The sequence below is a fragment of the Scomber scombrus genome, chromosome 10 (assembly GCF_963691925.1).
Source record: "Scomber scombrus chromosome 10, fScoSco1.1, whole genome shotgun sequence".
Taxonomy (NCBI): Eukaryota; Metazoa; Chordata; class Actinopteri; order Scombriformes; family Scombridae; genus Scomber; species Scomber scombrus.
Window position 1 is genome coordinate 24,950,050 of NC_084979.1, and position 15,769 is coordinate 24,965,818.

General features: G+C 36.9%; 1 protein-coding gene across 3 annotated transcripts; it reads left to right on the forward strand.

Moving 5' to 3' along the window:
• Positions 1–1,468: 1,468 nt before the first annotated feature.
• On the forward strand, positions 1,469–14,958 carry LOC133987881 (oxysterol-binding protein-related protein 2-like). 3 transcript variants are annotated; one of them, XM_062427359.1, is made up of 14 exons: positions 1,469–1,549; positions 1,859–1,979; positions 3,623–3,734; positions 4,002–4,077; positions 4,719–4,853; positions 5,005–5,102; positions 5,209–5,391; positions 6,450–6,557; positions 6,652–6,741; positions 6,827–6,953; positions 8,427–8,546; positions 9,384–9,507; positions 9,623–9,713; positions 12,109–14,958. In XM_062427359.1, the coding sequence occupies exons 2-14, from the start codon at positions 1,943–1,945 to the stop codon at positions 12,209–12,211; spliced, it is 1,404 nt and encodes a 467-aa protein (XP_062283343.1). In that variant the 5' UTR covers positions 1,469–1,549; positions 1,859–1,942; the 3' UTR covers positions 12,212–14,958. The 3 variants fall into 3 exon arrangements, with proteins under 3 accessions (XP_062283343.1, XP_062283345.1, XP_062283344.1); XM_062427361.1 differs by lacking the exon at positions 1,469–1,549 and adding an exon at positions 1,594–1,614; XM_062427360.1 differs by lacking the exon at positions 1,469–1,549 and adding an exon at positions 1,737–1,766.
• Positions 14,959–15,769: the final 811 nt, after the last annotated feature.

Consider the following 15,769-nt stretch of genomic DNA (forward strand, 5'->3'; position numbering starts at 1 on the left):
GTATAAATGTCACTTTCATCAACCAAGGAAGCATAAAACATGTATCTAACTCAATATTAGCTAGAACAAGCAGAGTATAAATATTTAATTACATACTATAACTAAGTTTTAAGCTGTTTAAGTATTTATTAAAGGGTTTGCAACAGCTATAACTCCTCCTGTGGGTTCACCTACTGTAAGTGAATGCTGGTGTATAAACATATAATGAATGACAATATAGTAAAACATAATTATAACATAAAATGTGTCATCATAAGAGGGTTGTTGACAAATATAAAGCTTAAAATGTCCTTATATCTGCTTATAACTCCAATAATGTCTATTATAAACCATTTATTGCATGCTTATAAATAATAAATCCTTTACAAATGTTTCATAGATTAGTTATAAAACATTATTAAGGACCCCGACTTTTGGATTGCCAAGTTGGCTGTTGTTTAGTTGGCTGTTGTTTATCCTCCTACTGGTACATTTGTAGTTTTAGCCCTTTAATTCATCATGAGGACCTTCAATGTACTGTTTGACCTTCTAGAGGTGGTCTGTAAGGCATCTGAACCAGAATGGTTGAAATGTATCATTCATAAAACACACACATTTATATCTGAAGATATGAAATATATGTTTTAAGACATCCAGACATGTGCCTCAAAGTGCTTGGCGGGGCTTTTTCATACCATCAACCATCGAAACACCACAGCTCCCAGTACCTCCCACTCCCAGCAAAAAAGACTGATGCTATCCTTACTACGTTAATCCCAGGAACATTGTACACATGAATATAATCTCAGGAACTTTTGCATATTTCACATTTATATAATGCAGATTTATTTACACAGACATTGTTTATTGTATCGCCCATAAAGTTGGAATAATTTGGTTTTCAGACACATTCCTCTTTTTATTTTCTATTTATACACATCAGTAATCACCATCTTTGACCAGATGCAATAAGATTGATCAATACAATTTTGAGAATATATACACTTTATCTATCAAGAATAAATCACATTGTCACAAGTAAAAAATATTTTATTCCAACTTTATGGGCGACCGTGTAGTAAAATTGATGAATTTACCTATTAACTATATATTTGATAAAGTGACCTCCATCCAGCCTTTAGAGAAGTCCTTTAAAAACTTTTAATAACACATTATTTATTAGTTAAAAGAAGCTGGACTGCTACTGTTTGCTGTGGTTGCACATTTTTATAATGCACTTTATTGCACTTATATAGATTATCAATATTTTATTTATGTCCTTAAATTGTTTTTAATTTTCTTAAATGGCTTAAATTTCTTATGGCTCAGGGAGTGCTTTCTAAATTTCATTATATTGTTGTCTAACCCTCAATATAATAACAATAAAGCTACTAAACACTGAACTTCAGCTCTTTGCCTTCTATTTCTAGGCTTTTCTTTCCTGCGCTCTGATTGGCCGACGCTCCAGTCAGTCACGGTGTCCTTGCCGCCCACTTCCGCCCAGCTCCAGCGGCTGTTCTCTTCTCGATTGTTTATGTTACTAGAGCTCAAATTTGACCTTAAATCACAGGTATACCCAACTGAACTGTGCTTAAATTTTCGTGTCTGTCTCCGTGTCGGCTTTTCCGTGTGTCAGTGAGTGTGTTTGTAACCTTTGATCTAATCTCTGCTGCCCACTCTTCAGCGATGCTAACAGCTAGTTAGCTCCTCAGTGAGCTAAGTTAACTAGTAGCCGAGGATTGTGTGTATTTTTTGGAGGGGTGGAGGAGGAGCAGAGAGCGAGCAAAGTGGGTTATTTTAAATGCAAAGCGAGCTTTAGACACATGTTTGACTGTAGCTGCCGGGCTCTGTGTAACAGGGGTCTCTGTGCTTGTTGCAGGTGTGTGTCTGGATATGATGCTTTGCAGAGAAGCTGCTGGAAACATGACTTCTGAGTAACGCTCAGTTACTTTGTCTGCTCAGTATGAACAGCGAGGAGGAGTTTTACGACGCTGAGACAGGTAAGACAGTTTTAACATGAATTTAACACAAAACACACACATACACACACACACACACACACACACACACATATGAATCTGTCTTCTTAACTAATTACGCAAGGGAAATGTGTGCAGGTCAAGAAGCTTTAAAGGGGACTTACTAAGCTTTTTCTTTATTTTCAGTCATGTATATGGTGTTATAATGTTGGATGTTAATGTTAAATGTGTCAAGCAATGAGGTAAATGTATGTAGAAGTTATCCCTCTTAGCTAAAAGCAACAGCATCAGCCTGCACTGAACGCTCGGTTTCCAAAGTGGTTTTCTATTTAAAACCCAAGCTGACGTCATCTCGTGACTAGGGTTGGTTATCGATTAGGGATGTGTCATTAAAATTTACTAATCCGACTGTTCGCGGGGCTAAAGTTGAGCTTTGTGTTGTAGTCTTTTTTTTTCCATTGAAAAACTTTAATGAAGAGTTGAGCTGTGTAGTCTACTATGAAGAGTTCATAAACAACTACTGCAGAGCAATTTTCACTTTCAGCCACTCTATTTTGAAGTATTCACGTAGTGAATTTTTCCATTCCACTAACGTTATGGCATGTTCTTCGTTTGTTTTGGGAACAATAAATAAGTACACAAGCGATAAAAGACATTGTGTACAAGAGTAATATTGGTGGTGAATGATAACATATCTGAGTTGTATATTGTTACGTAATTTTTTTCCATTACACAACAGGAAAAGTAAGATAAGTAGTTTACATGTTGGAGGTGTGCTGGTCGTCTGGAGCTCTTCATCAAACATCATCATCACTGTGGCTGCTTCCGCTTGTACTGTTGAACAAAGAGCTTTAAATATTTCCATATGTTGTTGTTTTGACCTGTTTTAATGCTGCTAATGAAGCTAGCCAATCAGATGGGAAATGTTTAAGTATCGTTCCAGAGGCTTCAAATGATCATAGTTTGAGGAACATTATCGTATGTGAGTCATAACCAAGAGAACAAATAGGTGTAGATGTGAAATCTCAGAAACTTGTATTTACTGAGATGAATGATTGTTAAACACCACCTACAAATATAGCCACATTCTTAAAAAAAAAGAAAAAGTAATGTAATTATATGATGCTTTGTCTTTTGGGATTCACTCAAATAAAAATGTCCCAACATTGGAAACACAAGCATAGCTGTGCAATAAACCAAAGGGTACAAGCTGTAAACTTTAAGTATCTACACGTAAATTAAATAAATAACATGTTTGACTTATCAGTTCCTCATAACCTACTGTTGTGCAATCTTCTAATCGGCTACTCTGTGTGTAATTGACTTCATCGGTTTGACTCATCACTCAATTTCTTTACTTTTATTCTCTTCACATGGACGTAGCGGTAGTCTATCCCTCGACTCGTGCAAACTATTCATATGAGCGAGCTGGCCAATCACACCTCCGTCAGGCTGGACCTTTAAAGTAAAATGAATGAGGCCCTTACAAGGCAACAACTGCCGTCCCTACGAGCAACCGCAGAGGCATTCGGCCGAAAGTCGCCAGTTAACAGGGTCACTTTTTAAACTTAATCACTGGCTGCCAGAGGTCTCATTTAGTTAAATATACTTGCTTCTTGTGTTAAAATGGATTAAAACCGTATTTTTCTGTGTGTCTTCTTCAGGGCTGGAGTCAGATGATTCCTGTGAGGTCAGTTTTAAGGATGCCCTGGTGTTCGATAACAAGCAGGTGACTGACGGCGGCGCTGCACAGGAGAATGGAGTGTGGGAGCGCAGGTGAGGAGTCCTACACTAGTGTGGTATGCATGTTACCCCCTTTCAGGTGAGGTGCTCTATCTTTGCATGCATTAACATGTAGAAGACGGCAAGACCAGTGCAGCCACATTTTTATGGTATTTTCCAGAGAGCACCTCCTCGACTGCAGAGTGTATTTCATTGTAGCGAGTCGGTTGTCACTTTTTACGCCCAGGAGTCAGCTGTTAATAGACACACTGAAGGAGGTTTGGTCTTTTAATCTTTTTTTTTCGTCAAAATGTCTTCCAGGAAAACGCTTCCAGCTGAAATGATCTCCAGAAACAACTTCAGTGTGTGGAGCATATTGAAGAAATGCATCGGCATGGTGAGTCCTGCACGCTGCCTGCTAAAAACAAACTATGAGAATAAAAAGCTACTACGAAAAGCTCATATTTTATGCAGCTACTCTCTTAGATGATATAATATGAATTTTCTATCATCAGAATTGCTACAAACAAGCTGTAGTCAGAGTCCTGGGGCGAGTGTGACAAGTATTTTTTTAATAAATAATTCAATGTTTCCGCTTTCATCGTGCTGCTAGAAGATCAGTCATGTGTGAAGTCTTTCTGCTCTTATGTCTGCTGGGCTGGCTATAATTGGTTTGGGAAATGCATTTTTTACAGCCACCTGAAAGAACCAAAAATAACTTAAAAGAACATCTGAATGCAACGGATACAAAAGACATCTTTCGTCACCACTACAGTTAAAAAAAGGCAGCACATTATTGTTAGATAAAAGCAAACTAGTATGATGCAGGAGCTGTATGTGAGGCATTATGTAACACTGCTGAGTCACAATCTGAGTCTGGTTTAAAACTGTTTATATATGTTAATGCTTATTTGTCTAGTCTGATTTTTTTTGTGTATATATGTGTGTGTGTGTGTGTGTGTGTGTGTGTGTGTGTGTGTGTGTGTGTGTGTGTGTGTGTGTGTGTGTGTGTGTGTGTGTTTTCTTTTCTTCTTACAGGAGCTGTCTAAAATAGCGATGCCGGTTGAGTTTAACGAGCCGCTCAGCTTCCTCCAGAGAATCTCGGAGTACATGGAACACACTCACCTCATCCACAAAGCCTGCAGTTTACCCGACTCCATAGACCGTATGCAGGTAAAATGAACACTGATGATGTGGGCTTTTATTTTGTCAGGTTTTGTGCTTATTTTTTGCTTCCTCTCTCCTCTCTGTGTTGTCAACATTGTTCTAAAACACACCTGGTCAGATAAATGTGCAGTAATAGACATTTGTGTCTCTGTGACAGATGGTTGCTGCATTTGCAGTTTCGGCTGTAGCATCTCAGTGGGAAAGGACTGGAAAGCCATTTAACCCTCTACTAGGGGAGACGTATGAACTCACAAGGTATCAAAGAAGACTGTTTTACGCCTTTAGAAGCTTAAATTGCGGGTAATTTGAAATTTTGTCCATTAATGTGAGTTTATTTTTTCTTTTCTTTTTTTCTTCACAGAGAGGATGAGGGATACAGGTTGATCTCAGAGCAGGTGAGCCACCACCCCCCCGTCAGTGCCTTCCACGCTCAGTCTCTGAAGAAAGATTTCGAGTTTCACGGCTCCATTTACCCGAAACTCAAATTCTGGGGTAAAAGTGTCGAGGCTGACCCGAAAGGCATCATGACGTTGGAGTTACTAAAGTGAGTATTTGTGTCTTTTTTTATCTGTAAATTTCTGCATGCTCACTCAATTTTGATTTATGGTCTTAATTACCGTATTGGCCTGAATATAAGAATATATTTTTATTCTGTTAATAATGTTTGAAAAAGTGGGGTTGGCTTATACTTGAGGAGTAGACAATTACATGTTCGCAACATCAGATGTTCTTTTTGAATGTAAGTTTTACGGTGTAACACAATCTCCTACACAGAGTGTTTTATTAGGGATCGTTTATAGCTTTAATGTTGTAAATAATGTCCCGATTATTTTACTACATATTTCTTACTATTATTGTTCTTATAGTTTTTTTGTACTTATTATTTATTATTCTTTTTCTTATTGCTGCTCTTATATTCTATTTACTGTCCACTTACTGCTGTGACAATGCAAATGTCCCCATTGTGGGACTAATATCTTATCTTATCTTAATGTTGCTCTGATAGCAAGTGTATTGAGGTCAGTTAAAGTCAGCCCTGAAAGTGTTTTTATTTAAACTGCAGGAGTTTCTGAACATGTTTTTCTGCCACAAAGGAAATAGACTCATGCTGAATTAAAACATCTTAACTGTAGAAGCACGACAAGAATTATTGCTGTCACAGATGAAGAAAAACTCAAAAAGACAGTCTGAACATTTTTTTTGACCACTTCTAAGAGCCTGACTGGAGAGAGTGTGACTGATCGATGAGATACACAAATGTTTGATGTATTATTTCACTTTTATGAGAGATCAGATCAAAGGTAGAAACTTTACCCAAAGGACGACTGTGAAAGTACGTTGAAAGTGGAAAAAAGGGGGTCTGTCTTATATTCGGGCCAGTGTGTGGAACTTGTTAGTACTTTGTGTTTGCATGCTTTGAATATTCTTTGATTTTTTTCCTTCAAAATGAAGCGTGATATAGAATTTCTGTTAAAGCTTTGTTTGCTTTCTTGCTCAGATATTTACACACAGACTGTAACTTTATACTCATCACAGTCAGACTGGTGAACACTCACAAAACAGCCATGAAGTCAATATAAACAAGCTGTAAATTTCTTACAGACATAAGGAAGCATACACGTGGTCAAACCCGATGTGCTGTGTGCATAACATCATCTTGGGAAAACTTTGGATTGAGCAATACGGAACAGTGGAGATAGTCAACCACAGGTACGGTGATAAATTATATCCTTTATTGTAAGATTTCAAATGTTTGGATTGCAAATTTTTGATTGACATATTTCTTTTGCATTTCATTTGTCAGCACGGGAGATAAGTGCGTGTTGAACTTCAAACCGTGCGGCATGTTTGGGAAAGAGCTGCACAAAGTAGAAGGTCATATCCTAGACAAAAAGTAAGTACATAACACCACCACTAACAGGTAATTGGTGTGATTTCACTTTCTCTGAATTGAACTTACGTCTTTATTGTCGAACCAGTAAGAAGAAGAGGAGAGTGATCTACGGGAAGTGGACAGAGTGCATGTACAGCGTGGACGCCAAGGTTTACGAATCATACAAGAAGTCAGATAAGAAGTCAGGAGGAGACACGAAAAAGCTGAAACAGGTGAGCGGTGCTTAAAATTACAGTAGATTTGACTTTGACTGAAATCTGATGTGAGCAGACCGACATCTCTTATCAAGCGTCTCAGAATCACTCGTAGGAACCGAGGACCGACTCTCAACCTACTTTAAAATACTCTAAAACTTGACATTGATTTATGAAGCTTCTTGCACAAACTTTCAGCACTTATTGTGACCTTTGCTACATGCAGAGCCACAAAGTAGAAGTTGTGATGACAGGTTTCTGAGGTGTGGTTTGATTAGACAGGAGGAAAACCAGACAGGAAATAGTGCTTTTAATGTGCTCGCTTTATGTGTATAAAATAATAACCAAATGATGTTGGTAATGTAGTGATATAGGTTATTTGTGCAAAATATGATGCCAAAGTTAAGAAATCTCCTCATGATGGTCATAAATAAACCATCTGCATATTATGCTGTAAGTAAAATAAAGAAATAAACATTAAAACCATTAAAAATAGTTTAATAGGACTGATGTTTCTAACCATTTCACCATGCACATCATGAAATCTTCTCTTTCATCATCCTATTTCCTTCTCAGTGACACTCCCTGTGAGCTAATGTGTCCTCACAGGAGGGGGAAACATTTATTTTTGTACTGTCACCCAGTCTTAGGAAATGCATTAAAATAATATAACGCTTTACTGCTTAAACTTTGTTTCAGAGCAAAATCATCAGTGTTGCAAAGCTGCATTTTCCCTGTTGCCTTACGTTTCCTACACAAAATTCATTCATTTTTTGCTAAACGATATCCTATATCCTTTTTAACATCAACAAATATCTCTCCTCTCCTAAAATGTGCGTGTATGTTTCTGCCTGAACTCCATTTCCTAGCATTTTCTAAAAGGTTTGGGACTTTCCTACATATTGGCTTGAAAGTTGGAGTGATTTCCTGAGTGAAGAAAATTGATGAAATGTGACATCAACACACCAACAATCAGTCTGAAAATTGTCGGCCATTTAGGATTGATTTCCTACTCTGAGACGCTTGATGAGTACAGACCCAGACCTTCCTCCTGCCTTCACTTTGTTCTCCTGTTTGTGTTTGACATGTTTTCTCTGCTTAACATCATGAAGTAATCTGTGAATTTTTTTGCTCATCGCTCTGAATTATTTTCTCAAACAGTATCTTTCCTTTCACATTAACATGCAGTGGCTTTAGTTGGAAGGTAAGGTATAAACATGTATTTGGTATCTGTAGTGTGCTACTGCTGTTGTCTAGTTGGAGTTATGTTCAGAGTGTAGTGTATGATTAGATCATTGCCAGCACTGATCCGTGATGTCTTGCAATGGCAAACGTTGTTGCTTGAGAGACGTTGAGTGTTGAATTTGTTGCAACTGTAGTTCTGTGAATCAGCTGTTTGCATTTGGATTGTACGTACTGTGAAATCAAGCGGAGTGGTTCGTGTCTGATGATGTTATTAATCTGTGTTTGTGTGTGTTTGTGTGTGTGTAGGAACATAGTTGTGAAGGCGAAGAAGCAGATGAGATGCCAGACGTTCAAGAGACTGTGACCGTGATACCAGGAAGTGCCTTACTGTGGAGGATAATGCCACGGCCTGCTCACTCAGCACAGGTCAGTATCACACACACACACAGAGAAAATGGTGAAAATGATGATGCACGATTGACCTCAGCCGAGACAACTAACATTTTGAGGACGATAATAAATGTTTTTGTATATTTAATGTTGACATAGTTTCTCTCTGCTATGTTTCTGTTGTTCTTTCATGATGGCCTAAATTATTAAAATAAAAAACTTGCTTACTGTACATTAAACAGTATGTAACAGTAAAACCAGACTTCAGCAGTTTTTACTGGAGGTACTTTTTCAATCATTGTTTAGTCTATATAAAACCAGTAAATCGTGCAGAAATGCCTGTTGTTATATCCCAGAGTCCAAATGTTAAATCTTCAAATTAATGAACAAATTTAAGAATTTAATTTCTGATATGCGCCGATTAATATTTTGTCGAGCAACTTAGAAATGAATCGGCTAACTGTTGCAGCTCTACAGTCTGAAAACTGCTGACAAACGGCTCTGCGGGTCATCCAGAGGGAGAACATGGATAGTGCTCCTGGAAAAAGACGTTGAATTTTTAATGTTGTGAGCAACACAAACAAAATCTAACTCACCTTCATTCTGTTCAAGTGGAGGCAGAAATACGACTCAAAAATATATATTAAAAAAACCTGCACAAATAAAACTGTCTGCTGTTATTTCATGATTTGGATGGATTGAACCTTTAAAGCTTAAGTGGGTGTCTGACTTGTTCTCACAGTTCCTCAAACACAGATATGGACATGTTTTTTTGGCCCTATATAATTATTTTTGACAGTAATGTTTATTAACAGTTTCTGAACAGAGATATTCATTTCCACTCTAACCTGTGCCGTGTTTCCTGCTGCGTAGATGTATAACTTCACCAGCTTTGCCATGACACTAAACGAGCTGGAGCCCGGCATGGAGAGACTACTGCCAGCAACTGACTGCCGGCTGAGGCCTGACATCAGAGCTATGGAAAACGGAGACAGAGGTAACACCAACCTCACATATATGCAAAATGAAGCTGAAACACACAAGACTTCATCACCAGGACCCTCACGTATTTCTCGAATGGTTTCTTCATTTATATTTTTGTGTTTTTACAGACACATCAAGTACAGAGAAGGAGCGGTTAGAGGAGAAACAGAGGGACGCTCGCAAAGAGCGCTCCAAGGATGAGGAGGATTGGTCAACCAGGTGAGTGTGTGTATGGAGTTTATAAGACCGTGAATTTGTACCTTTGTGTGGTGAATTTTCAAGAGTGTTCAAATATCTCCCCTTTCTGTCATAAACCTTGTTATGTTAATGTGATGATAGTAGAACAAGGCGGCCTCAGATAACAACGCAATGTTAAATACTCAGAGACTGAATAGACTCTGTAAGTTTAGCACTCACTTATCTCTTATACACAAAGGAAAGAAAATAAGTTTATTCAACTGTGAAACATTGCGAATGACACAATTTTATCCCTTAAAAAGATAAATTACATTTTTATATATCCCTGGTGGGCGGCTAAGGGAAGTAAAAAAAAAAAAAAGCACAATATAAGCACACCCGAGCTACATCTCTATTTTCAGTTTTCCCTCATGCCAGCTGTGAGGATGACAGATATCCACACTTAACGTACAGCATGTGAACAAATGGGAATAAAAAAAGAGACTCAAATAAACGTCTTGCCATTTATTAACTGTGTACGTGAAAGCTCTTCAACCATATAAAAAAAGGCAGCAGAATTTGCTGTCTAATAATGTTAAATAAACACACTTTTATTTATTTATTTATTATTTTAAGAGAATTTACCGTTCGTCGGGGTAAATGTGACTCCTGCTCACACAGTTTTATAATTGAATCTTCAGTGACAAAAAATACGTTTTAAAATCCATCACTGAGGCAGGCTGTGAGAGAACAGGAAACTCTTCTTCCTTCATATCTTTACTTTCAGATCACCTCTCTGCTCTTTCCATAACTTTCATGTCATATCTGAGACTAAATCAATACTGGGCCGCCTATAAATACAGTTTCTGTGTAAAAACGATTTGTCTAGACAAGTGTGTTTCAGCTCAGGAGGCTGTTTGCAAAATACACATTTTTTTGAGGATAGAAAAATGGTGATTTATTCAGGATGGAGGACTGAAACAGAGAGAAGAAGATGCGTTTATAAATGCACCTGGCTTAATGTGGAACTGCATAAAGCCGTAAAGAACATTCATATACAATTGACTTCTGTCTGAATCACAAAAATCTGTAATTTTAATGTTTCATATTCAATGTTTGAAAAGGAGATATAAGGGTTTTAACCAGATGCCCCAGATGGTTTGTTACACTGAACCACCTGAGAGGTCGTCTGTGGAAAAAGGGCAGACCGCTTTCAAAAAAACTTGGCAGGTGATGCTGATGAACCATCTGTCCGTCACCGTCTTACCTCGCGAGGCAGCTGCATTCATGACGCTGATTGGTTCGGACACAAGCGCATAACTTGAAGCCAGCTGTCTCGTAAGGTAATAAAGGTCTCAGAGTCCCTGGAAGTCTGCCATTGTAAAATCAGTGAATTAAAAAAACATAACTGTCATAAAATAAGCGAAGCAAGGCGAGATTATTTCTGTTTCACCTTTCAACAAAAAGGCAGTTTATTGAAGTGAAATTTGACCCATTTTGAAATTCGACAGCTGTAAAATCATCATTTTTTGTTTAATTAATAGTTGATAGTTTTAATAAGATTGTAGTTATGAGGATTTCTTTTTATGATGTAGCAGTGAAGACTGATGGCTCTAATGGTTATACAATAAACCACACAGTTCCATTAAGTTCTTGTAATTTTCAGTTTCAATAAAATACATTTAAATAATTATTGCTATGTTATATTTTCATGTCTTAGGTAAAATAGGACATGATATTGTGTGATAGTAGTGGTGTAAAACCTAAAAAATACACTCTCTGCTCTTTGAAACATTCATCAAGGTTTAATCACACATTTGCGTTAATTTTGTGATGTAACCCAGTGTCAGTTGGTGTAACCAGTATTTGTTCACAAAAATCTGATTATGTACAGGTAAATAAATGTGAACTCAAATGAAATAAAACCAACAAAAATACAAAATGTATATTTTAACAAACCTGATGCTGCTTTTAAAACAATATTTAAAGATATTTTTGAATTGCTCATCTTGCCAACCCTTATTTGTCACTGACCCATTTATTGATCCGTCAGATCGACTATTGATGCTTTCTAAATAGATCTGTTGTTCAAAATTTGATATAGACACTTTTTATGTCAAAATTGACCAGGAACATACTGCAACGGTGTAGAATATGAACAGTATGTAAGGGTTAAAGTGTTTTACATAAAACATAAAAGGCATTAAGACAAAATGTAAAAGGAACAGAAGACATTATAAATAGGAGAAAAACTGCAGCAAATGATTTATTTAGCAGCTGTGTGTCTTGATGGTGCAAAAGCTGTAACTCACATTTAAGTCCTGTGGCCTTCCTACAGTCTCTGGCTCCCCAGATCATAGTTTAACATTTTCTCAGGACTGTATATTACTGTACGTTATGTAATAATTCCGTTAACCCTTTTTTTTGGTGTCTCCAGGTGGTTCGAGCTGGGAACAAACCCTCACACAGGAGCGGAGGACTGGCTGTACACAGGTGGATACTTTGAAAGGAGTTACATTGACTCTCCCAACATTTATTGACACAGGGGGGGGTGTGAACATCTCTCCTCTGATAGGATTCACTTTGTTTCTCTCAGCATCTAAGATTTTTGTCTGTCTTGATGTTCGGGACCGCTCGCCGGTACCGTTTCTGTGCTTGAATCGATGAAAAGCTGATATCAAAAAATGCTATCAGACAGTTTATCAGTTAACTGTGAACCACAGGAAGTCAAACTGAGGAGAATTTTAGAGTTTACTTACTGTAAATGTTGATATTTCATCAACCACCTTCATCTTTATACGCCCTAATCATGATTCTGACTCATAGTACACGTGTATGTTACTCACCCGTCGAAGGTTTTAATCTCTGGAGCGGTGACGGAACTGCTGCTGCAGGACTCAAACCTCTGACTTCTAGAAGAAATATTTTCAATTTTAGTTCATCCTCAATCATACTGTAGTAACGTAACTCACCACACACTTCTGTTAAAAATTGCATTCAGATATCAGGGGTAATTTAAACACATCTGCTACTTTTATATAACCTATTTGAATATTAGATGTCTATTTTTAGTTAGCACTAAACATCCCTAAAACATCACAGTGTGATCCTTTTCTGTGAATAGAGACTTACAGTAGAAAAGAAAGCTGCTTCTAACCATGTTTACTGACACAGTAAACACATATTGTTGGTACATTATATTATTGTTCCGCTGTAACATAGATTATGTGTAATTATAATAATTGGTGCATGCATGGCCACCAAGATGACTATTTACACAAAATTTAAAGCCATAAAATGTTTTCTGCACTGAGAAAAATACTGTAAATGTATTCATATAGAACTTTAAAGCAAAGGGATTCAGAGCATTTTGGTTTAAAGAGAACGCTGCGTCATATTGACTCTTTGATTATTGATTATAGCCATTTATTTTCAAGTCACTCTGTTTCTGCCTTTCCAATTTGACGTCCTTTTTTCCATCAGTCAAAGCCGTGTTTTCAAGACACGATAGCAGCAAATAAGAGTAGCACTTTCTGGTAAGCATTAATCAAGGGTTAATACATCATTGTCTGATGCTTTAAAGATTATTAATAGACAACTTTTGGGTTGCCAGGTTGTGGAAAAGCTTGCTTTGTCTTTTTTTTTTTTTTAGCTGCACAAAACATCTGGACCTGAATGATTAACATTTAAATATATTTTTAGGGCATTTTTGCGCCTTAAAATCGCATCAGTGGTCCACTGCTGGAATCGAACTACAGATGTTGAGGCATCTTAACTAGACTACGTGGGCTGCCAATGCTTCTTAACATTAACAACTGCAGACTTGATTAAGGAAGAACACTTTATTTAATGTTCACATTTTTCTCAAGTCAGTCCTAAAACAAAAGTCAGACGCCATAATGAACACTTAAACATTTTTATCCTCCTGTTCATACTGACCATTAGAAGATCCCTTCATTATGAACTTACAATGTAAGTGATGGGGGAGTCCATCATTCTGTGCAAAATGTATTTAAGTTTATCTAAAGCTAATATGAAGCTTCAGTCGTCCAAATGAGTCAAATCAAGTAGATATCTTTCAGTGTTTATCTTATTTGTGCCAAAGTCACTGTTTTTGTTTGATGCTTCCACTGAAGCTGAAAAGAAATAGACTGTCGAGACACAAAAACTGTGGAAGATACCCACTTTATTAAAAAAAAAATTTGATAGATGGCAAAAAAACAAAAACGATGATATTTGACTACGGTGGCTGAATCCTCAAGTTATATTTAGATAAACTTTTAAATACAATTTAGTTTTTGTTCCCCATCACTTACATCATAAATGCATTTAAAGGATCTTCTAATGGTCGGTATGAACAGGAGGAATGATCACAGAGAGCAAAGTGTTCATTTGGGCTTTAGTGATTTATTGACACATAAAAGCTGATATCATACTAGAAACTAAGAAACTAAACACCCATTATTAACAGCGTACTAACAGTTAAAAACTACAACCTTGATGGTTTTTTAGAAAGTGAGAAACAATCTTTTATTACTGATACTGGAGGATCTTCCTGATGAGCTAAAGCGCTAAAAAGACAAAGAAAGTTCGATGCTGTTGGAGGATTTTCCACAATCTAGAAACCCAGAAGTTATTCTTAGCTATTATAAATAATCTATAAAGCATTAGTTAATTATTATAAAGCATTAATAGAGCCTTTAATTCATGCTTAAACTCTTTATAAGGGGTGACTTATCAGAAAGTGGTAACCAAATGGTACAGGCATCCTAAACCTATGCAAACGGATCCATCCAGTCTGCCCTCCTGAAATGTGAAAAATACAAATAAAACACTTAGTTCTTCTGTAGCTCGTAGTCGACTGTGAGCTTGAGACGCTACAGAGGCACCAGTTTAATGAATGTCGTGTGCTGATGATAATATAACGCTTTGTGCGGTTGTTAGACAGTAGAGAAGTGTTTTTTTGTGTGTTTTCAAGCACTAACATTGCGTAAAACTGCACATTTGAACGCTCATTGTCCTATGCACATATTGTATAGTGAAACATCCTTCGTGTCTGTCTTCCCCCGGCTGCTCTCTGGACTCAAAGCACTTTTTGTGACGGCTGCAAATACTCAAAGGTGCCGGTTCGATCCGATCTCATACTCTTTACCCTCTTTGTCTTTATGTCTAGAATCCGTTTGAAAATGTTTACATTGTATGTTCAGTGATCTTTTGTTTCCGCTTCATTACCACACCCACACATCTATATGCTTACAAGGCATATTTAAGAAATAAATTATGGACTATTCAAATGATCGGCTTCATCATTGTGTGATAATGTGATCAGGTTTTTTCTCTCTGTGTATCATCTCTCCTTTACAGCAACAACAGAGTGTGACGTTCATAAGTGGTCTCATGTTAGACCTGAAGTTTCGTTAGAGGATTCATAGGATAGGAAAGAAGATTAAACAAGTTTCTATTCCACAAAGTGATGCATTTTAACCTTTGCTTGTTACTGGACTGGATACTTTTAATTATTTTAGTCTCTAAAAAACATTCAAATGAAACAATCTGAGAAGGAAAAAATGACTGTTCTTTACAAGTTCGTGAGGTAAAAAGGTTGGGAACCATTGATCTGTGCAGTCTAGGACGAGAGATACTGGATTTTTGGGGCTGATAAGAATATTAGGGAGTAAAAAATCCCAATTTCAATATATTGGTAGATAATCTTATACAGAATATATACATGAACACACTTCTTTTTTTTCAAAGATCCAATAAATGTGATAAATATAAGTAATAGAGGCATCATTGAAACAGAAAACTTCACTTGGAATTTCATAATTATAAATAACTAACATTTTTGTAAACACAGAACATAAAAACATGCATATATATAATAAACTTGAATTAAGAAAAAGACAAAAAAATACACCAAATGCTGCCTGTAGAACTTAAAAAATATTGGTGCATATTGGACAACATATATGCTGATACTGATATATATCTGTAATAAACCAATACTGACTGATTATCTGATATCAGTCGTAGAGTCTCTACAGCAGCGGGGGGCAAATAGCGGCCCTTCATCTGCTGGTTATGAAGATAGGAATTAA

Excerpts from the sequence above, each read along its gene's own strand:
- LOC133987881 (XM_062427359.1), top strand. The coding sequence starts at position 1,943 with ATGAACAGCGAGGAGGAGTTTTACGACGCTGAGACAG. Across the intron at positions 3,735-4,001 it reads AATGGAGTGTGGGAGCGCAG|GAAAACGCTTCCAGCTGAAA; the intron begins GTGAGGAGTCCT and ends AATGTCTTCCAG. Across the intron at positions 9,508-9,622 it reads TATGGAAAACGGAGACAGAG|ACACATCAAGTACAGAGAAG; the intron begins GTAACACCAACC and ends GTGTTTTTACAG.